The 22,099-nt window shown below is 42.8% G+C and overlaps 1 protein-coding gene across 1 annotated transcript in view; it reads right to left on the bottom strand.

The window, feature by feature from the left end:
• Positions 1–18,929, bottom strand: part of PIK3AP1 (phosphoinositide-3-kinase adaptor protein 1) — a 112,305-nt gene extending 93,376 nt beyond the window's left edge. The window contains exon 1 of the mRNA XM_040486913.1: positions 18,386–18,929. Within this exon, the coding sequence (XP_040342847.1) occupies positions 18,386–18,929 (544 nt within the window). The remainder of the gene's footprint in view (positions 1–18,385) is intronic.
• Positions 18,930–22,099: the final 3,170 nt, after the last annotated feature.

The following is a 22,099-nucleotide window of genomic DNA, read 5'->3' on the forward strand; positions in this document are numbered from 1 at the left end:
ATGGATAAAGAAGATGTGGTATACATATACAATGGAGTATTACTCGACAATCAAAAACAATGAAATCTTGCTATTTGCAACTACATGGATGAAATTGGAGGGTATTATGCCAAGCAAAATTACTCAGTGAGAGAAAGACAAATATCATATGACTTCACTCATATGAGGAATTTAAGATACAAAACAGATGAACAAAATGGAAGGGAAGCAAAAATAATATAAAAACAGGGAGGGGGACAAAACATAAGAGACTCTTAAATATAGAGAACAGAGGGTTGCTGGAGGGGTTGTGGGAGGGGGGATGGGCTAAATGGGTAAGGGGCATTAAGGAATCTACTCCTGAAATCATTGTTGCACTATATGCTAACTTGGATATAAATAAATAAATAAATAAATAAATAAAAACAGACCTATAAATAAAGACTGCAAACTGATTGTTGCCAGAGAGAAGGGGGATAGGGGAATGGACAAAATGGGTGAAGGGGAGTGCCTTCCACTTATGGAAAGAATAAGCCGTGGGGATAAAAGGTGGAGCATAGGGAATAACATCAATGGCACCGCAACAGCGCCGTATGGTGACAGATGGTAGCTACACTTGCGGTGAGCATGGTATCACATATAGACTCCTCCAATCTCCGTGTCGTACACCTGAAACTAATGCAACATTGTGAGTCGACTGTACTCCAGTGTAAAAACAAAACAGTAGGGTCAGTCCTTTAGCTGGGCTGAGTGATCTCTCCAAATGTCATTTTGGTCATATTGCTGCCCCAAGAACAAGCCCTCAAGACAAAAGGGGCAAGGCTCTTCATACTGATGTCGAAGGTCCTTATCCCACTGACTTAAGTTGATCTTTGTAATATTTGCCCCCACTGTCCCTCCCCAACCACTTCTTAGCCCAAATTCAAACACATCCTGTGCTTTCCTACCCCTCTGCCTTGCCCACAGAGCTCCCTCTCTGGGATATCGCTCCCTCCCATTCTCACCAGTTCCTCCTAAAATCCAACTGTTTGTCTGTTTGTTTGTTTGTTTGTTTGTTTGTTTATTTATTTATTTATTTATTTATTTATTTATTTATTTATTTATTCCAAGTTGGAAGCTCAACAGACTGAGCCACCCAGGCACCCCTCCAGCCATCTATGTCAGTGCTATCTCCTCCATCAAGTTTTCAACTCACCACCTATTGAAAGTGCTTTCTTACTTTCGAAAGTCTATATGCAGACATCTTTCAGTCCTGTGTACTGAACTCATGCACTAGGCTACTTCCTCTCCCTCTACTCCACAATCAAGCACCAAGTCCTGCTGCTTCTGTCTGCTTTCTGCCCCTCCAGGATATCCCTTCCTCTTCATTCCCACTGCCTCTGCTCTGCTCAGGCCCATATCACCTCTCCCCTGGAAGATGCAGTCACCTCCAGCCCAGTCTCCAGCCTCCAGCCCTGCCCACACAGCCACCGGACTGAATTTACTGAAGATGAATTCCTGTCATGTCAAACCCCAACATTCCGCCCTTCAATGTTTCCCCATAGCCTTCAAAGCAAATCTCAGCTGTTTAGATAAATATGAGAATTTTCCGCATCTGATCTCCCCTCCAGCCTTCCCCTGAAAGCTCTAGACCAGTGGTTCTCAAACTTTAGTACCCACCAGTATTAAAAAATGCATATTCCCAGTCTATCCCATACAGACATTCTGGTTCATTGGGTAGCAGGGAGAGCTGATGTACATGAACATTTACAAATAATATGAGGTTCAAATATATGGGGAGCATGACTATTTATAATGATATGAGGTTCAAAATATTTGGTTCTTCATCAAAACCAAAAGTATATGGCTCTGGGCACCTAGGTGGCTCAGTCAGTGAAGTATCTAACTCTTGATTTTGGCTCAGGTCATGATCTCATGGTTGTGGGATCAAGCTCTGCAATGAGCTCCATGATGAGTGTAGAGCCTGCTTGGGATTCTCTCTCCCTCTCCCTCTGCTCTTTCCCCACTTGGGCGTGTGCTCTTTCTCTCTCAAAATAAATAAATAAACAAACAAAAAATAATGGTTCTGATGCAGATATTCTGAGCATCACATTTTAAGAATACCTGAAAGAGGGGTGTCTGGGTGGCTCAGTCGGTTAAGCATTCGACTCTTGATTTCAGCTCAGGTCATGATCTTGTGGTTTGTGAGTTCAAGCCCCACAGAGGGCTCTGTGCTGATAGGTGACAGTGTACTATCTGCTTGGGATTCTCTCTCTCCTTCTCTCTCTGCTCCTCCCCCACTCATGCTCGCTCTCTCTCTCTCTCTCTCTCTAAATAAGTAAATAAACTTTAAAAAAAAAAAAAGACTACCTGAAAGAGGCATTGTAAAAATGGAACTGGAAACAAATAGTTTTTAAGAAGCCATTGAATACAGGGGTTAAGACTAGAAGTTTGGGTGCAAACCTGAAGTTCCCACATGCCTCTGGGAAACGATGCTTCTGTGTCTCATTTGCACAATGAGACAATAATAGCATCTCTCTTCTAGGTTTAGATTAAATGAGATAACCACTGTAAAATGGTTAGCACAGTATTTAGCATTGCAAACATTCTACAGCTGGTGGACACTGAAGGAAAACAGTAAAAAGCAGTGTAGTCCAGATCCAAGTTTGTTATTAAAGTGTCTCTGGGTTGGAAGGGACTTTAGGGATTCCTTCTTCAGCATCCTTCTTCAGCAGATGTTTATGCAACTTGAGCCTGAAGGGTTCCAGTGACAGGGCCTCTGGCCACCACCTCCTGGGACAGCCTCCTCCTTTGTTAAGCCTGTCCCGGAGTTAATGTTCTTCCTTAAATGTAGTAGAATTCTGCTTATCAGTCACTCCTGTCCACAAATCCTAATCTGCCTCTGGAGCATCATCAAACACCTTTCTTATTTCCACATAACAGTCTCTCAGATGTTTGAAGGTAGTCCTCATGTCTTGGTGTTTTCTCCTTTGGGAAGATAATAAAGCATGGTGGATGGAACTCTGAGTTCAGTGCTGGAGGCCTGGGCTCTTGTCTCTAACTGGCTGGATGGCCCTGGGCAAGTCATCTGACAGTGCTGAGCCTCAGTCTCACTCCAGCCCCAAATTCTGTAATTCTATGACTAAGCATCCCCAGTTTACTCCTACTCATCAGGCATAGGTATGTTTCCAGATGCCTTGGTGTGCCAGTTCTCTTTCATACTGCTGGACAAGGACAGGACAGAAATCCCCCCTGGGGAGAATTCCTGATCCATTCCCTCTCACCAAGTGGTTTGAATGGAAGCTGCCCAGCTCCTAGAAACCCCACACCCCAGGCTATCAACAAGGGCCATTTAGAGTCCTCCAATCCCCTGGCCACAGATCATTGGCCTCGAGTTAGGCACCTGATCCATATTCAACTATTTAGTCCCTATGTGGGATTTTTAAGTTTTGGACCATTGAGAACAAGTATCAGTTCCTCTCTGGAGTTGGGGTTGGAAGGAGTGAGGGGGGACAGCTCCTAGGGGCTGCACTTCTTCCTGGAGAGGACTCATCAGAAAATGACGCCCAGATGCAGAGAGACAGAAAGGTGAGGTGAAGAGGTAATATGGAGTTCGAGTCCTTGGTTCTAGGCTATCTCTGAGGACCAATTACACTCTTGCCCTTCCTCTTTGTTAACTCCTCTTTTGCCCAAGTTGGGGTCCTCTCTGTATAAACAAACAGGTCCAGAACAATACTCAGCTTTCTAAGTAGGCCTTCAATGAAGATAGTTCTGGCTTATCTGTGCTCCCTATATTGTGCCCCCCCCAAACCTAACTGTCCACTTCCCCAACCTTCTGCCAACAGCTACTCCAGATGGGTAACTAGAGTCTGTGTATAAGAATGGATGTCACTTCTTCCCATCTGGCCACTGTTCAGAAGGGTAGTTCAAGACTGCATCTTAAAGCAGTCGTGACAACTTGCTGATTCACACAGAGCACGTGGCCACCTCAAACCCCCAGCTTTTTTCATGTAAACCAAGGAAGCCAGGATTTTCTCTCTGCCATGCCACAATTGAATAATTCCATTTGTTTTGGGGTGTGTGTGTGTGTGTGTGTGTGTGTGTGGAGGGGAGGGAATGGGGAAGGGATGAAGTTTGAGACCTAATTGCAGATAAACACTTAGTCTTGTTAAATATTACGTGTTAGCTTGGGGCCATTGTCCCAGCCTGTCTGTGACTGTGGTGACTCAAGATTCCATCATCAACAGCAAAGCTTCCCAACTACCAAATAGTCTACCAAATGGAATGGGTTACAGATGTGCCAGAATATTCGTTCCCTCAGTTCTCTGCTTGGTGGAACAAAGCTTAGAGCTCTGAATCCATGTCAGTGGCTTTCAACTCTGACAGCTTTATCATCTTCTGAGTATTCCTATTTCAAGTCTCCATAGTTCTGGTAACATAGGAAATTAAATTTTTCATAAAATAAAAGTATTTCCTGGGGCTGGGTGGCTCAGTCAGTTAAGCATCTGACTCTTCATTTTGGCTCAGGTCATGATCCCAGGGTTGTGAGATGGAGCCTCACCTAAGGCTCTGCGCTGAGTATGGAGCCTGCTTAAGATTCTCTCTCTCTCTCTCTTTCTCTCTCCTTCTGCCCCTCTCCACTGCTTGCTCTCTCTCTCTCTCTCTCTCTCGCTCAAGAAAACAAAAGTATTTACTAACAAAATGATCATTTACGAAATTGGTCTCCATGTAAACATCTCTGCTTGCTTAATCACAGTATATATTTTTATCCAGTTAAGTCATGTCTTTATTGCTTGTTCTCTTCCAGATTTAGGATTTCTCTACAACAAACTATACATGCAGTGTGATTTGGATATATAGGGTTATTCTAGATTTTGGAAAAGATACAGAAATTTATGAGGCTGATAAAAGTAATGTTGGAAAACTGAATCACAAGTAAAGCCACTATCCATTGGAAAGGTTACCAACCAAACAGGAAAAAGTCCATAGGAATGCAGCCCCTGATAATCAAAACTGAATTATAGGAATACATAATGATTGAGAAGAGGCTTTGAAAACTGTAAAAGTCAATTATATTTCAATACAACTGTTTTTAAAAAGTCAAATGTGAAATAAGGAATGTTTTCTTTTGTTAGCATAAAACTGTCACAAAAATGTACTCAACCCCTCTTGCATAAAACCCAGCAACAGCTGATTCAGTCTTTGTATGGATTAAGAATTAGCATACAGCTGAAATTATAATCAAAACTGTATTATGCAACCCAATTAACTTATTTTCTTTTTCTTTTTTTTAATGTTTATTTATTTATTTTTGAGAGAGAGGGAGAGCACAGTGGGGGAAAGGGAGAGAGAGAGAGAGACAGAGAGAGAGAGAGAGAGAGAGAGAGAGAGAGAGAATCTGAAGCAGGCTCCAGGCTCCAAGCTGTCAGCACAGAGCAAGATGCAGGGCTCAAACCACAAACTGTGAGATCATGACCTGAGCCAAAGTCAGACGCTCAACCGACTGAGCCATCCAGGCACACCGCAATTAACTTATCTTCTTAATGTTTAGTTTTGCTTTTCAAATAAAGCTCAATTTTTTTAACTTTTATTTTATTTTATTTTTTTAGTATTTACCATGAAATTTTGACCCCTGCTTAAGAATATCCACTTTCCCTGACCTTTCCCCAGGACAACCTGTCTTTAAATTATGAACTAAACTCATGTTATTGCCGTCACTGCAACTTTCAGTCATGGTTCCCTGCTCTGTCCACCACAGTAACAGGGAGAAGTCCCACCCCTCTGCTTTATCTACATGACAGGCCTTCCAAACTTGGAAGACAGTTTCCACGGTTCCAGTGAAACTTCTTTTCTCCACAAGCTTATTTCCTTTAAACATTTGTCATCTGACAGAATTTGCCGTTCTCTCATTTACTCCATTCAGTCATTCCAGTTTCCTGAGGGCCTACTGTCTGTGAAGCATTGCTGTAGGAACTGTGTATACAGCAGTGAACAAAATCCCCACTCTCCTGGGGCTCATGTTCTATTGAAGGAAAGTAAACAAAATGATTGAATGGATGGATGGATGGATGGATGGATGGATAGATAGATAGATATCCTTATATGCCTCCCATTAGAACAGTAAACACTTTTCCAGATAAGCCGACTAGATGCAGGGTAGAAGAGGAGCCTCTCCTCTGACACCAATATTTCTGTTCATAAACCTTCATGTGGCATTAACTTTTTTGAAGGTGACATTGCTCTGTTGACCACGTTTAGCTTACCTCCAGCTAAAACCACTAGATCTCACAAACCCTACTCTTAAAATATTTATTCCTTCACTGTTTCTACAACTGTTTGATTATTTTCTTGGACCCTGTGCTGAATTTTATATTGATCCTTATTAACTTCCAACTTATCTTTAGCCCATCCTTCTAACCACACATTTAGATGAACTAAAATGTGAAACTTTCAAATTGTGGGAACATATTAATATGTACACCCAACATCACTGCTTGTCTCAAGTTTAAGGAAGAAGCAAAATGCTCATTTTAAAATTGAGTGCTTAAATAAAGCTACTCTCAAATTTTAGACAGTTCTAATCACTACTCTGAGAAAATGACTAACTTGCCATGGTTAACTTGGGCTCTGTGTTAGCATTAGGTAATCATTTGCACAACATTTACCATCACTGTAAGACACACATTTTCTCCTCTTTTCCAAGATACATCATTCTTTCCTAATAGATACTGTGAGGAACTAGCAAAGGGGCCCTCAGAATATCTCAAGTCCCCTTTATTATTCAAAGGGAGCTCCCTGACTTTGGCCTCATAACACTGGACATGCCTGGCATTAAGTAATTAAGAGGACAACGGGCTGCTTAATGGCTGTCTCCTTCTAGGACACATACATTTTGCAAGGGCAGGAAGTAAGTTTACTTTTTCATCAAGTCTCCTCAGGACCTTGCAGAGTGCCACCCCCAGGACAGGCACTCCATAAACTCAATACATGTTCATTGACTATAAACATAAATTGGCTCTCATCTCCTTCACTAACTGTGTAACATTGGGTAAGCCCTCTAATTCCTCTGGGTCCTTTGTTCATTTTAAACTAAATGGGTTGGGCCAGATAATCCCAAAGTTCCCTTTTCTGATGTTAATATTCTATCTCTCCATCCTGTGGACTCCATGGCTCCTAATCCCTGTTGTCCCATCAGAGACTCTAGATTGTTTCCAGAGGATGGGCAAGTTGTAACCACATGAACAACCTGGACCGTGGAAGGGACAAGGGAGGAACAATGTTGAAGGGTTTCTATAGCCTCTGGGACTCTGATTTCAAGGTGAACACAAAACAAAAATAAACATTTAGGCTGCCAAAGTAGCATACAATCATTTCGGTATTACATTTTTCCTGAAAAACTTCTAACACAACAACACTTCACAATCACAGTCAGAGACCCCTGGCTACAAACCAAGGCTTTGAGAAATGTTAGTCAGAAAGTTCTAGAAAATGAAAGGGGGAATTTGTTTCAGAACAAATAACAACAGGTGGACTCTGTCTGGAATGCTAAATGCCATATCCTGCAACAGAAATGTTTCCCTACATTTTACATGCTCGAAAAAAATGAGTCAATAGCTAACATTAATATTCTTCTATATGCTAGCATTGATGGGTATCTTAATGCAAGCCTTAGCTACAACTATAGCCTCAAACATTAGCTGTACATGTAAAAGGAAACTTATTTAGTCCAAATTTAAAATTAGAGCACTTTCATTTCATCATCAGCCCCCCATCCGTTTCCTGTGTTATCAGATGTTAGAGAGAGAGCCAGCAGTCTGTTTGTGAACCTGGCAATTCGGCAGACAAAATATGCATGTTCAACCAGCATTCTTCTCAATAAGAACCTGATATGAGTCTAGCCTTGTAAGAGTGATAGGGAAGATACATACATGCAGAAGGCATAAGCCCAGAAGAAAAAGTACCAAAGAATTTCCAAAATGACTAAGTCAATTCTAGAGGTCGCTTTTGAACTCTCCAGATGTCTTCACTTTAATGATCTCCTTTAAACAGGACACACCCAATTTAGTCTCTGCTGCAAAAAGACCCCCCACACCCCCCACTCATGGAACAAACAATTCTCATTGTTAGTTTCTATAATAGCATACTGATTCTTTCGTGGGGCAGGATGTCATACCTGGTACGTTTTTAAGTATGGACACAGTGAAAAAGACATACTCCATCATCCTGTCTTGCTTTGAATCAACTCAAAGTTTCTCTTTAGATGCATCCTGACTACATGACACAAGACAAATCTGCTCCACGGAAATGGCTGACAATCCAAATGACCCCAGCAGCACAGACCGCTAGGAAGGATACTCTCGAGAGGGGTATCTTTCTCTCTAACTGGGGCATTCGAAATGGGCCCAAGAGTAAGGAAAACGGACAACAATCCGCGGACGCACCTACACAGCCAGTCATCCATCCACCCACCATCTATTAGGCACCTGCCACACATAAAACAGCGTTAGTGGAGACCAGTATTTTCTTTAAAAACATAAACACAGTGAAAATGAAATAGCCTCCAAGGGTTTTTTTCCCCACAGAAAAGGCAATTTTATCAGTTTTTGATTTTGCTTACTGTTCAGTGTCTTGGAAAACCTTCAACCACTGTTTGTCTAAATTTTGCTAAAATTGCTAAATTAGGAAGTCTTCTGCTCAAAGTCCATATGACAAGCCTACTGTGGTTTCAGTAATTTCTCCAAAGTGTAAAGAGTCATTTACAGCATAAATCATCCTATTTCATTGGCCATCTCAGACACACTCTCAGTCATGTGAATGGCAGTGGAAACTAAATCGAAAAGCTGTCAAAACACCCTGTAATAATAGGGAAATTAACAAACCCATTTTGTCATGCATATTTGCCCTCATTTCCCCTGTCCCATTATCTTCCTATAGACTCACATTCATAAATTTGCACATAGACCATAATAAACAGTACATGTAAAATGTTAGATACACACATTCTTTCATTCCCACGCATATAATGGCATCATGTTATATTCTCCTAAGACTGAACTTGGGGTACTGTCCACGAACAGAAAGCTATCATTATGTCATTTAAGGTTCTGTTTAAAATTCTGTTGTGAAGGAGAACTTGTTAGCTGAAATAAAACACTATCTTGTAATGGGGTTTTGAAAACTATCAGCAACGCAATGTAAGCCGTGTAAAACCACACACAGTAAAACCACATACAATTTCACAGCCGTAAAAGTCTCAGATGCCAACGTGTACTCCTCCCAGCTTTTTAAAAAGGACAAGAACAGATGCAGAATGACCTGCCCAAGGTAGCAAAAGAAGTCAGTATCAGAGTCTGTGAAATATACACTCATATTCTCTCACTTCTTGCCATCAAAATTGTAGTACCCTAAGACATCAATCCAAATTTGATTTGACAAAAGTTAAAATATGACTCAATGAAAGTAGCAGGCATTAGCCCATACAGGGTGAGTGAAGGTGCAGACATCACAGAAATAACACAGACCAATACCATAACACTCCCCCTAATCCAGAAGATCAACCCAATGAAGCTGAGAAAATGGGCCAGGAGTTTATATAAAGGAATTTAACCTGAAGTCCAACCTGTTTGGATTAGCTGGGTACAAGTCCAACTCCTTCCTCTAGATCCATAAAATCCCCATGACTCCATCATTTTTCTCTTTTAAAATGCCTAACTGAAAGTAAAACATGAACATGGTAGAAAAATGGAAACATGGGAGAAATGTCTGAGAAAAAACCCTCCATCCACCCAAAAGCAACTACTATCAAAAATTTCTTAGACAGATACCATATGTTTTCACTCTTATGTGGATCCTGAGAAACTTAACAGGAACCCATGGGGGAGAGGAAGGAAAAAAAAAAGAGAGAGAGAGAGAGGGGTTAGAGTGGGAGAGAGCCAAAGCATAAGAGACTCTTAAAAAATGAGAACAAACTGAGGGCTGATGGCAGGTGGGAGGGAGGGGAGGGTGGGTGATGGGTATTGAGGAGGGCATCTTTTGGGATGAGCACTGGGTGTTGTATGGAAACCAATTTGACAATAAATTTCATATATTTAAAAAAAATTATCTTGGGGCGCCTGGGTGGCTCAGTTGGTTAAGCGTCCAACTTCGGCTCAGGTCATGATTTTGCAGTTTGTGAGTTCAAGCCCCGCATCGGGTTCTGTGCTGACAGCTTGAGCCTTCTTCAGATTCTGTCTCCCTTTCTTTCTGCCCCTCCCCTGCTCACACTCTGTCTCTGTCTCTCTCAAAAATAAATAAACACTAAAAAAAAAATTTCTCATGTATCCTTCTAGGAAAAAAAGCTCTCTATGCATATATGGGTATAAATATAACTTTTGCTTGTAGGTATATATATATATATATATATATATATATATATATATATATACGCAAGCACCCTGATTTGATTGTCTTCACAGAGGCTGCCACAAGCTCATTCTCACTAGTCCAGATGATAAACTGGTCATTTCAAGGACAGAAATCCTGTTGTTAATCAAACCTAATGTTGTCTTAAATGACACTGAACTTCTGGAACCTGGGAATGCAGCTAAATAGCTAACACAATGTAGAAATGGAAGAAAGGAAATAAAAAGATAAAGAGGTGTTGTACACTGACCAGCACCTGGCAGATAGATGCCCATTCAGTACTTTCTGAATGACTGACCAAATATATGAACGAATGTTGAAACCAGGATAGGCATGTTGTTGATACATACGACATTCAACACATGAAAATATTAACTGATAGGGCCCTAAATCTCCAAAACATAAGCACCCTTCTTGATCTATACCATCCAATATCGTAGCCACTAGCTACAGGTGGCTATTGAACATTTGCAATGTGTTCTCTAAGTGTAAAATATGCACCAGATTTCAAAGACTTAGTACTTTAAAAAACTATAAAATATCTCATTGATAATATTTATATTGATTATATGTTGAAATGACAATATTTTAGATATATTGGCTTAAGTAAACCATATTATTAAATTAAGTCACCTGTTTCCTTTTATTTATTTCTTTTCTGCCGCTACAAGTAAACCTTAAATGTTACGTGTGGCTCACATGACACATTTCTTGGATAGCACTGCTCTAAAACATAGGCACCATTACAACAGTGACTAGGTCCATCCTTCCCTGCTTTATCCCAGCACAGGACTTTGGAAATAGTAGATGCCCAATAAATACGTACCAGGTGAAAAGCTGTTTGTGATATGTAGATAAGGCCATGAGTAGGCCTTGGACTACATGGCAGGAAACCCTTGCTCTCATCCTAGTTTTATGGACAAGCAGCTGTGTGACCTTGGGCAAGTCACTGAATCTGCTGAGGCCTTGTTTTGCTCATCTTTAAAAAGGACATGATAACAATGTCTTCCTTATAGGAAAATTGCATGGACCAAATGAAATAATGTCTACCAAAATGGGTAAAAGAGATGTCAGGTCCCTCCTAAGCTCTAGTATTCTCTACTACCAACAGTCCCAGGAGAAGCAAGATGCAAAAAACACGGAAAGAACAGGTTAAGAAACTAATGGATGAAATTCCTGTATCTAGCATTTCCATTCTGACACATGACAGAAAATCGAGACAAAGACAAGTGCAAACAAGATTCTCCCAGGAATGGAAACTTGAACATACATCACTCCCTCTTCACTGCATCTCACCAACCAACCACGGCTGACAAAGGGACTTGCAGATACGTTCCTCAAGAGGCCATAGAAAGGCTCATGAACTGGGAGGAGACAGCCATCTCTGGGTGGCTGACGAAGCAGCAGGGGTGGCCAATTGCCCTATGCCACATGGGGCTCACAGCTCTGTGGGAAAATTCATAACCCTGGGAGGGGGGGTGCCTCACAGGCCTCAGGGAGAAAGTTCCATGGGCCCAAAAATCTATTAGTCCTCACTAATTGCTTCAGGCGTAGCTAGGGGCATGAACTTACCTTTTTCTACAAGGCAGTCAGGGTACCTGGCAAGGGAAATCCAAAGGGCCCTGGGACAGGCTGTGGCTTGTTAGTGAACACCAGGATGGACTTCAGCTATCCCAGCCGGGGATCTTCTTCCCCAAATCAAAGATTATTGTAAAAAGGGAAGACTGTATTGAAGAAAGCATCCTTCTGCAGGAGGCATTTAAGGAGCCTTCAGGAGCCAACTGCAGAGTGGTTAACCCACAGCAGAGAAAGAGCAGTCCAACCACCCACAGCCTTGAGGCAGAAGAACAGCAGAACAAAAATAGTCCATTTCAAGAGGCCAAAGGTCAGTTCTCCCCTCGGCCTCTGCAAGGAACCACAGAAGCCCCAGAAGTAAATGACTTACCATCGGTAAGGCCACCGCACTGAGGAAAGCAAGGAGGGTGCGGTGACTTCCCCTTAGCTACAAGGGTCTGACTCTCCTCCCTTCTCTAAGGGCTGCTCCCTGTGACGCGGAAGCGAGTCTCGCCTTGGCCAAGCTCTGAGCTCCTGAGACGTGTGCCCCGTGACTTGCCTCGAAACAACCCACAAGGCCGGAGCCGCTGACTTCTCCTCTAACCAGAGCACTAACAGGGCACCAGGCATGGAGCAGAGCCTCCAGAACATGGCTGTGCAGCAGAACCAACGGCAAGGCTTGTTGAAATTCACATTCTAACCCCCCTGAGATTCTGGTTGGGCAGCTCTGGGGTGGGGGCCCACGCACGTGCACTTTAAACACAGCGGAGGGGCAATGCCAATACCCAGCCTCACTTGTGAACGTGTGGTCTAGCGAACTCGGGGAAGCTTCACTGTCCCTGATTCTTCCACAAGCTTTCTTCATCCCTCTTGTCTCCACGTGGAAAAGAAGGGCGGTGAGAGCAGACTTGGGGGAAAGCAAGGCAAAGTGGAGAGCCTGAAGGTTCTAGAGTCTGAAGGCCCTCAGTTCCAAAGAGAGCTGTTCTTGGTCTTTACGCAAGTCAGTTAACCTCTCTGAACCTCGGTTTTCTTATCTGAGGAATGGCAATAAAACCATCCACCCACTCTGGGTCAGGGGGTTGGTGCACATAAAGTGTCCGCTGTATTACACTTAATAACAGTCACAGAAGCATTCGTGTTATTATTAGCTCTTTCAGTAAGGGGAAGGAACAGTGCATGGCAGCTCTCCATGAGTATCTCTGCAAGAGAAACTGCACATGAAAATAACTGACTTAATGAGGCATAAAGGGAAAGAAAAAAATTAAACTATAACAACAACAAAAAACTGTAATAAGAGGAGCCATGGATTCAGGTCACAGGGAGACGCACGGAGCAGGCATGTCATCCCATCTCTGGGAACTCGACAGAGAGGAGACTGGGGACATCGATAAGAGACTTACAAAGATTTGGGCACAAGGCTGCAGGAAGATATATTGCAACATTATTTATAAAAAGGGAAAATTGGCAATAACCTACAGGCATTAAAAAATTTTTTTTAAACATTATGATGAACATATGTTACTTCATTTCAGAAAAAAAAAGTTCCTTTTTCATCTTAGGAGGAGATTTTGGAATCCGCTTGAAGAGCTGAAAGCATTTTTAAATATCCAATTGTTTTTCCTCTGAACTCCAGTATAATATTCAGATTAGAACATTCATATCAACAAAGAAAGGCCAGAGGTGGGCATCTAAATTTTCCCCGTGGAAACAAAAGGCAAAATACATTATAATTTTGGGTACCATCAAAACTTCTAAAGTACGAACAACATGAGGACGGATGGGGAGAGGCGAAAAGAAAACAATGCATATAAAGAAGCAGATAAGGTCTCTGGTGGAACACTGGATAATATTAGAAGAATTAGGTTTAGTGCTTCCCTTCCCTCTACATGCACACACATACACACATGCATGCAACGATGAGGATTGTGGAAATAAAACTCAGTATCACCTATCAAGCCCTTTCCCACGCAGACCAACAATCTATTTTTATATTCCAGTGAGGTCTGCAGCAAAGAATAAAGCTCCAGTTAAAAGAGGAAATAATTTCTGTACTGTACCTACGTTTTCTCACTTCCTTATTTTAAAATAATCGCCCAATAAATCAAAAAACAAAATCCAGAACAACAGTCCAGTGTTCTATGCACTGGGTATGTATCACTGCAGACATTTTGGAACTACACAAAATCAGCTCAAGTGTTCTGAGTCATTTGCCATCTTCCTGGAAAACTTATAATGATATATTACAGCACTGGGGGCTGGAACAAACCTTCCAATCATGTGGTCCAACCCCATCATTTTACAGATGTAGATCTTGGGAAACAAACTGGCTGCTCCAACACACCAAAGGCTCTAATTAAAACATCTGCTCAATTTTAAGGTGGCTGAAAAATTTGAAGAGAGGGGTGGGAAATAAAATAAAACCTCCAAAACACTTTTTTAGTGGAATAGTAATGATGATCAGCAGGCCTATTAAATGAAGAAGCGCTAAGGATTGTGATGGAAGTGTACCCCCACTCCAATGTCAGGACCACTTATATCTGGAAAACTGAAATTAAAAGTTGCCAGAGCTCACACATCACATCTGTGAGTACGGGCAGAGGAAGAGAACTCCAGAGCTCTGCCCTGAAGTCTATTGGCCTAAGCACCGAACACTGACCTAATTTTATACTTAAACTGACAGGTATCAGGAGTCGTCCTCATGTGATGGTGCTTCTATTTACAGAAAAGTGAAGATTTGAGAAAATAGCCTGTGCACAATGGAGGGACATGACCACTGACCTGGCAAAGGAAGCAGGGCTTGGACCCTTGCTCACATACTCAGTGGACCCTAGACCAGCGCAGCATCACTTGGGCACTTGTTAGAAATGCAGAATGGTGGGCCCCACCCAGACCTCCGGAGTCAGGATGTGCATACTGATGAGATTCCCAGGTCCTCCCACACATGTTAAAGTTTGAGAATTGCTTATTTGGATAACGTGTTGGCAAAAGAAGTGTGACTACCTATAACCCCATTTAATCTAAGTTTCTAGAATAATTACCTTATTACCAATTCTACTCTCTAAAGCTTTTGATCTTTAAGCCTTACTTTAAATTCTAAATGGTCTAAATTTTAGCCTAAATTTCAAATGGTCTCAGCGGATATCTTAGCAAGTAGTCATGTTTTTTTCAAAAGGCACACATGCTGGGAGCTTTACCATTTTTAAGAATTACATTTTAAGGATTATAAATTAAGGTCTTTTCTTCCTGCTGTTTTCTGCTGAGGTCATAGTAGGAACATGACCAGTATTTCTTCAGGAGGAAGTTAGAAACCTTGGGGAGACCTAGTGAGGAGGAAGACTGGATTCAGAACAGAAATGTGTTCCTGGTGAAAAAGAGGAATTTCATGTAAGGGAATTTTATGGCCAAGAGGCTGTGAAGGTCACATGGTCCAACCACGGTTCCAAAGCTGAATCCCTTTAGGCCACATCTGCAGTCTCCACTCACATACTTCCAGTGATGTGGAACTCACCACCTCCAAAGTCAATCCATTCCATCTTTGCACAATCTAATTGTTAGAAAGGTTTCCTGAAATTTCTCTCCCTATAGCTTTCAACAGCCCTATAATCAGTAACCCCATAATTATGGTCCCTACCATCAATTTAATCCCATTATCAATTTTCCATTACAGTTCCCACCGGGATTTTTCTTTCTTACACATTTCATATATTTATTTCTATGAGAGTAGAGTATGTGTAGTAGAGGGGTGTATGAAAATTTTATTTTTTGCTTTTATTTTGATGCACCTTAGGAAAACCTCATGTGTACAAGAGAAGTATTAAAATAAATTATTTTGGGGTGTCTGGGTGGCTCATTCAGTTAAGTGTCCAACTCTCAATTTCAGCTCAGATCACGGTCTCACGGTTTGTGAGATCAAGCCCTATGTTGGTATTGATGCTGACAGCACAGAGTCTGCCTGGGATTCTCTCTCTCCCTCTCTCTCTGCCCCTCACCCACTCGCACATGCATGCGTTCTCTGTCTCAAAAATAAAGAAACATTTAAAATAAAATAAATGATCACAAGTTATAGAGAATATAACTAAGGACATAATTATATAAGAAACCTAGCTTGGGGTAGTACTGTTCTTCAACATTGTTTTAACTGGAAGCTTCCTGAGAGTCAAAGCAGGTATGAAATGGGATAAGAAGGTGAATGCTTCAAAATGTTTGAGACTTTTGCCTGGGTGGCTCAGTCAGTTAAGCGTCCAACTTCAGCTCAGGTTGTGATCTCCCAGTTTGCAAGTCCAAGCCCCATGTCAGGTTCTGAGCTGTCAGCACAGGAGCCTGCTTCAGATACTGTGTCTCCCTCTCTCTCTGTCCTTCTCCCACTCACCTCTGCCTGTACATCTCCCTCTCTCTGTCTTAAAAATAAACATTAAAAAAAAATGTTTGAGACTCTCTGGCCTTGGGGAGTCCTAGATTATTAACCCTGGAAAGTATAGTAGATCAAGTCTAATTCTGCCACTTCTCTGCCGCTTATGGAGAAGAAAACTGAAATCCAAAGAGGGTAAGTGATTTGCCCAATACTGGGCATCCAGTTAGCAGCAGAGCCAGGCAATAGGGTGTCCCTACCCCTCTTCATTGTCCTGTTTGGCATACTGCCAGACTCTGAGTCTTGAGTCTGTTACAGAAGTTTTCCAGCATAAAAATCAGAGCACCACATTACTGGGCCAAGCAAAAGGCTAAGCGTACCTGAAAAGCAAACCCAAGCCATCCTGCACACACAGGATACCTCAAATCCCAAAGTTCACAAAGTCTAACACCAGATCAGAAAGTTATACTGGAGCCATAAGCCATCCTACTTCTTTCTCTTTCCCAGAATTCCACTTGTCCCTCCATATCCATTGATTCTGAACCACAGAGTTGCCACTAAGAAGCTTATTTTAATCTCCCATTAAAATAATCTCTTTCTGATGACAGGTTAGTTGTTCTCAGAACAGAAACACCACTGTGAAACACGTCATTTGTCCTGAAACACTTAAAGCTAAAGTTTCATAGCATACTGAACCAGAGTCATTAGTAAAAAGTAAATGATTATAGGCAATCAATTTCAGGCACTACACATTGGATGCATTCAAACAATGTTAAAACAATCCTTTTTATCATGTAGTTTTTAAAATAACACCACTGGAATTTTTATTTATTTATTTTTAAGTTGTTTCTTTATTGAGGGAGAGAGAGAGAGAGAGAGAGAGAGAGAGAGAGAGGGAATGAAAGTAGGGGAGGGGCAGAGAGAGAGGGAGAAAGAGAATCCCAAGCAGGCTCCACACTAGCAGATGCAGGACCCAAGCCCACGAAGCCCATGAAATCATGAGCTGAAACCGAGAGCCAGACGCCCAACCGACTGAGCCATCCGGGCGCCCCCACCACTGGAATATTTTAAAGAACCATCTGTTAGATCACGCAGCATGAGATGCCAGTGCAGTGCCAATACATCCATGGAGCTCTGAATGACTGGCCTGCCCACGAGATCATAATGGAGCACTGCACTGACCTAAGCACATCCACAGAAACAACCATTTGTGTTTCAGTTCTTTGTTAAGTGTAGGCAGATCAAAAATCCCTCAAAGGGACGACCTGCAATCATGCAAGATTGAATTATGTGCTTTTTCTATCATTGTGTCCTTCTGAAGTCAAGAAAAGCAAACCCTAGAAGAATTAGTTATCCAGGCCCCAGGCATTTCAGGTGAGACATCTTTCATATTAACACTAGTCGTATTACAAATTAGCCAGGATCCCACGATGCTGAAAGATCTAGCCCTATTTATTGGTTTAGAGCTAGCAGCTTAGTCCTAGATAAAAAGTATCTAGGAAGCTATATTAGCTTTTTAAGGTCACTGAGTATTAGTGAATTCTTGATTCAGTTCACCGAATGAGATGGGGTGGATGAGCCAAATTAATGCCCAAGTCATAGCAGGGATAACTGAGCATAGTTAAATCAGCCCATAATTTTCCAGGCTTCTTGGCTGGCCTCAGGTATAAGAGATCTCAAGTGGCAAGAGAACAGAGATAAACACAAAGCCCACTCATAGCCCTCAGTGGGGCAAAAATAGAAAACAAAAGAGGAAGAAGAGCTGTGACAGGCCTCCATCCCAGAGCACGTCTTCCGTTACTGTTAATCGGAGTGTATGTCACACTTCCTGGGGCCACTGAAATCATTAGCCCCGGCAGAGAGGATCGGAATTGTCCCACCTTAAAAGGAGAAACAGGGCAAAAGACAGAAGCTAGGCTAGCGGGAAACTGAGAGGGATATTTCTCTATAAACACGTTATCCGAAATAGCACATTTTCAACAAAAATCTTAAGGTCAGTGACAATAAAATGGAAGTGGCTTACAAGCAGGAAGTCTGTGTCATCTGAAATGTCTGGTGGTGGGGGGGCCTGGACTGGTCATTGTTTTAGGGCTTGCTTATCTTTACTCGAGAAGACACCCTTACCTTCCGAAATGGCCTTCTTCACGGCCGCCACGTAGGTCTCGGGCTCGTCCTCGCAGGTGAGCTCCTGCCAGTGCGCCCAGTCTGGAAAGTAGTCCAGGAACTCCTCGCTGTCCTGCACTCCACAGAGCAGGCGCACCACACGGTGGGGGGGATGGAGGGCTCTCTGCAGCAGGGGCAGCAGGGCCGGCCGGCAGAAGCACTGCACCAGCTCCGCGGACAGCAGCACCACGATGCAGCGCGAGCTGAGGAAGAAGTTCAGGTCCTTGGCCGAGAAGGAGGCCTCGGGGCTCAGCCTGTAAGTCAGCGTCTTCTGGCTACGGACCTGCCGACTGGACAGAAAGAGGTCCTGGAGGTACTGGCACCATTCCTCGGCATCTGGGCCGTAGACGATGAGGATGTCACAACTTCCAACCGCCCCTGAGCAAGAACGAGGCACGGAAGCACGTTGACATACCTGCTCCTTTAGGGCTCCCATCACTTGCGACATAAACCACCCAGACCGGGGTCCTGGCACCCACAATCTTTCATAGTCTGCCCCTGGCATGGCTGTCAAGCCTCTTTCCCTACTTAGAGCCTGTGTTCCAGCCCCGTCTCTGCCCAAATATACCATGCCTTTTCAGATCTTTACATAAGCCGTCACTTCTGACGCGTGCCCTTCCATCCACAGCCGATGCAGTATAAGATGGTGACGAGGAGGGGGAGGACGACAGCAACAGCAAGCTCTTTGTACAGAGCTTACTAGGTTCCAGATGCTCTTCTAGCACACTGCCCAGCAAACTCATTTAATTATCACGGCAACCTTGTAAGGTAGGTAATACCATTAGCCCCATTTTACAGATAAGAAAACTGAGGTGTGGCAGGTTACCTAATTTACCCAAGGTCCACAGCGGCAGAGTCAGAACTTGAATTCAGACAGTTTGGCAGAAGAACCTGGCTCCTTCCTAAATGCAGTGGTTATAAGCACAGGTATACAATCAGGTGGCTACAGTTACCATCCTGGCCCTGTGAATTATTAGCTGTGCAACTTTGGGCAGGTTGCTTAAATATTCTAAACCTCAGTTTATTCATCAGTAAATGGAAATACAATGGCAATACTTGTCAGTGTTTTGTGAGAATTAAATTAGATATTTCATATAAAGTGTGAAGCATAGTGCTTAGCATGTGGTAAACCCCCAATAATGGGTACCTGGTGTCATCATCCTCACAATAATAGAAACCGTTAGGGGCGCCTGGGTGGCGCAGTCGGTTAAGCGTCCGACTTCAGCCAGGTCACGATCTCGCGGTCCGTGAGTTCGAGCCCCGCGTCAGGCTCTGGGCTGATGGCTCAGAGCCTGGAGCCTGTTTCCGATTCTGTGTCTCCCTCTCTCTCTGCCCCTCCCCCGTTCATGCTCTGTCTCTCTCTGTCCCCCAAAAAATAAATAAACGTTGAAAAAAAAATTAAAAAAAAAATAGAAACCGTTAATGTAAACAGCAACCGTGGATGAATTAATGCTTTGATCAACATAAAACCATTCGTAAAGTGTCGCTCACCATACCTGTTTGTGACATAGGCTTCCTTCTTCTCATAAAGCATAAATGCCAGAAACAGAGCCCAAAGCCTCAGAGAAGCAGGGAGTTAAAAAAAGCTTCTGGGAATCGCTTAGCTCCAACTCCTCATTTACAGATAAAAGAAACATTTCATCTGAGAAGATGAAGGGACTTGCTTCAATTCAAACTGAGCCTATTAGTCACAAAGCCAGGACTGAACCTCAGGTTGTCCCCTGGTCCCCTGTCCAGTCCTCTCATCTGTCCACCTGCTACCTCCCATCAGGGATTCTGTCAAGAATTTTATGAGTCTTAAAGCATATCTTCCAACTACCCAAAGTTCAAAGAAGCTTGTCTCTTCACATAGCTGTTACTACTGTTGAGAAGCCTCATCGCCCACTAACTCAACAAACTGGTCTCTGAGTTGGAAGGGGTGAGCACAGAGGAATCTCTAAGCATCCTCAATACAATATGATACAAAACAATACAACAGGGATCCTTCCTCCCACTCAGTGAAGGCTCAAGTCTGGTGAAGCTTGGGAATCATCTAAGTTGGGGATTGTCACAATTAAACTACCCCTGGGCCACATTTCACTGAGTGGTTCCCGGCAGAAAGGCCAGAGGAGGGACTGGGGCAAGACCTGAGGCTGTAAACGCTGAAAACATCACAGGACGACTCCCCTTTCCCATCCCATGAACACCATATTCAGAGTAAAAACAATGACATCTAATACTAACCCAACACTGTTCTCATTTCCCCCAGGATAATGCTACCAAAATTTTTAAAGTAATAAATCTAAAAAAGTTTGTAGTTTCTTTTTGGAGCGTCTGCTTTTCTGGAGCCCTAATCCATTGCTAACCTAAAACCCAACAGACGCGCAATAGGAACACATTGATCAGTCAAGAAGTACTTTTGAAGGGGAGGTGTGCAAATTTGAAAAGAAGTCAGTTTTGGGGCGCCTGGGTGGCGCAGTCGGTTAAGCGTCCGACTTCAGCCAGGTCACGATCTCACGGTCCGTGAGTTCGAGCCCCGCGTCAGGCTCTGGGCTGATGGCTCGGAGCCTGGAGCCTGTTTCCGATTCTGTGTCTCCCTCTCTCTCTGCCCCTCCCCCGTTCATGCTCTGTCTCTCTCTGTCCCAAAAATAAATAAACGTTGAAAAAAAAATTTTTTTAAAAAAAAAAAGAAAAGAAGTCAGTTTAGAAGGCAACATGGAAAAAAAAGGGGGGGTGCAGTCAGCAATTCTGACGACACCATGGACCTTTATGGCTCTACAGAAGACTCAGTTCTGAGCATCGTCTATTTCCCCAACTGTGAATAAAACCGTCCATCTTAGGCATGCTTCCACTGGTCCCAAAGCTCAAGAAGATTAAACACAAAATTTTAATGTATAGAAGGCAGGGTGACAGCCTTCCATAAAATGAAATCTTTGCTGATTGATCTTTTTTTTTTTTTCCTGTGTAACATAGTTCTTTGTACCTCAATGGAGAAATAATTTCAGGACTATGGAAGGGATAATATTGGCAAAGCGCCAGAACTATGGAGCTCACCCTGAGAAAAGTAGATTTAAGGCATCATAATACTTTTACCTTCTTTCCGCCCCTCTTTTCTACATGATTGATTTCTCCTCTGAGGTAAATGTTCTTCTAAATGTAGGGGTGCCTGGGTGGCTCAGTTGGTTGAGCATCTGACTTCAGCTCAGGTAATGATCTCACGGTTCGTGAGTTTGAGCCCTGCGTTGGGCTCTGTGCTGACAGCTCAGAGCCTGGAGCCTGCTTCAGATTCTGTGTCTCCCTCTCTCTCCGCCCCTCCCCAGCTCATGCTCTGTCTGTCTTTCTTGCTCAAAAATAAACATTAAAAAATACATTTAAAAAAAGTGCAAAAGTAAAAAGCAGTAGCCACTAATACCCCCCCACCCATGCAGACAAATACACTAGCAAATATCATGTCAACAATTTTTACAAATGGGCTAGAAGGAGAATAAGATCTCAGACAGGGCTGGCTGTGGTCTCATACATTAGCGATGAAGCCACTGGTGATGTTTCCAATAGATGGTAAGGAAATAAGCAAGAGAGAAGAGAACTTCTGAGAACATAATAAGTACTCTTTCGATGGCAACTCAGCTCTTGGAGCGCTGACTGACTTAGCAGGAAAGCAGCCCTTCTTATAATCCCTTGACCCCGTGCCCATGA

This window comes from Herpailurus yagouaroundi, unplaced genomic scaffold (assembly GCF_014898765.1).
Source record: "Herpailurus yagouaroundi ecotype Mexico unplaced genomic scaffold, PumYag 163, whole genome shotgun sequence".
Classification (NCBI taxonomy): domain Eukaryota; kingdom Metazoa; phylum Chordata; class Mammalia; order Carnivora; family Felidae; genus Herpailurus; species Herpailurus yagouaroundi.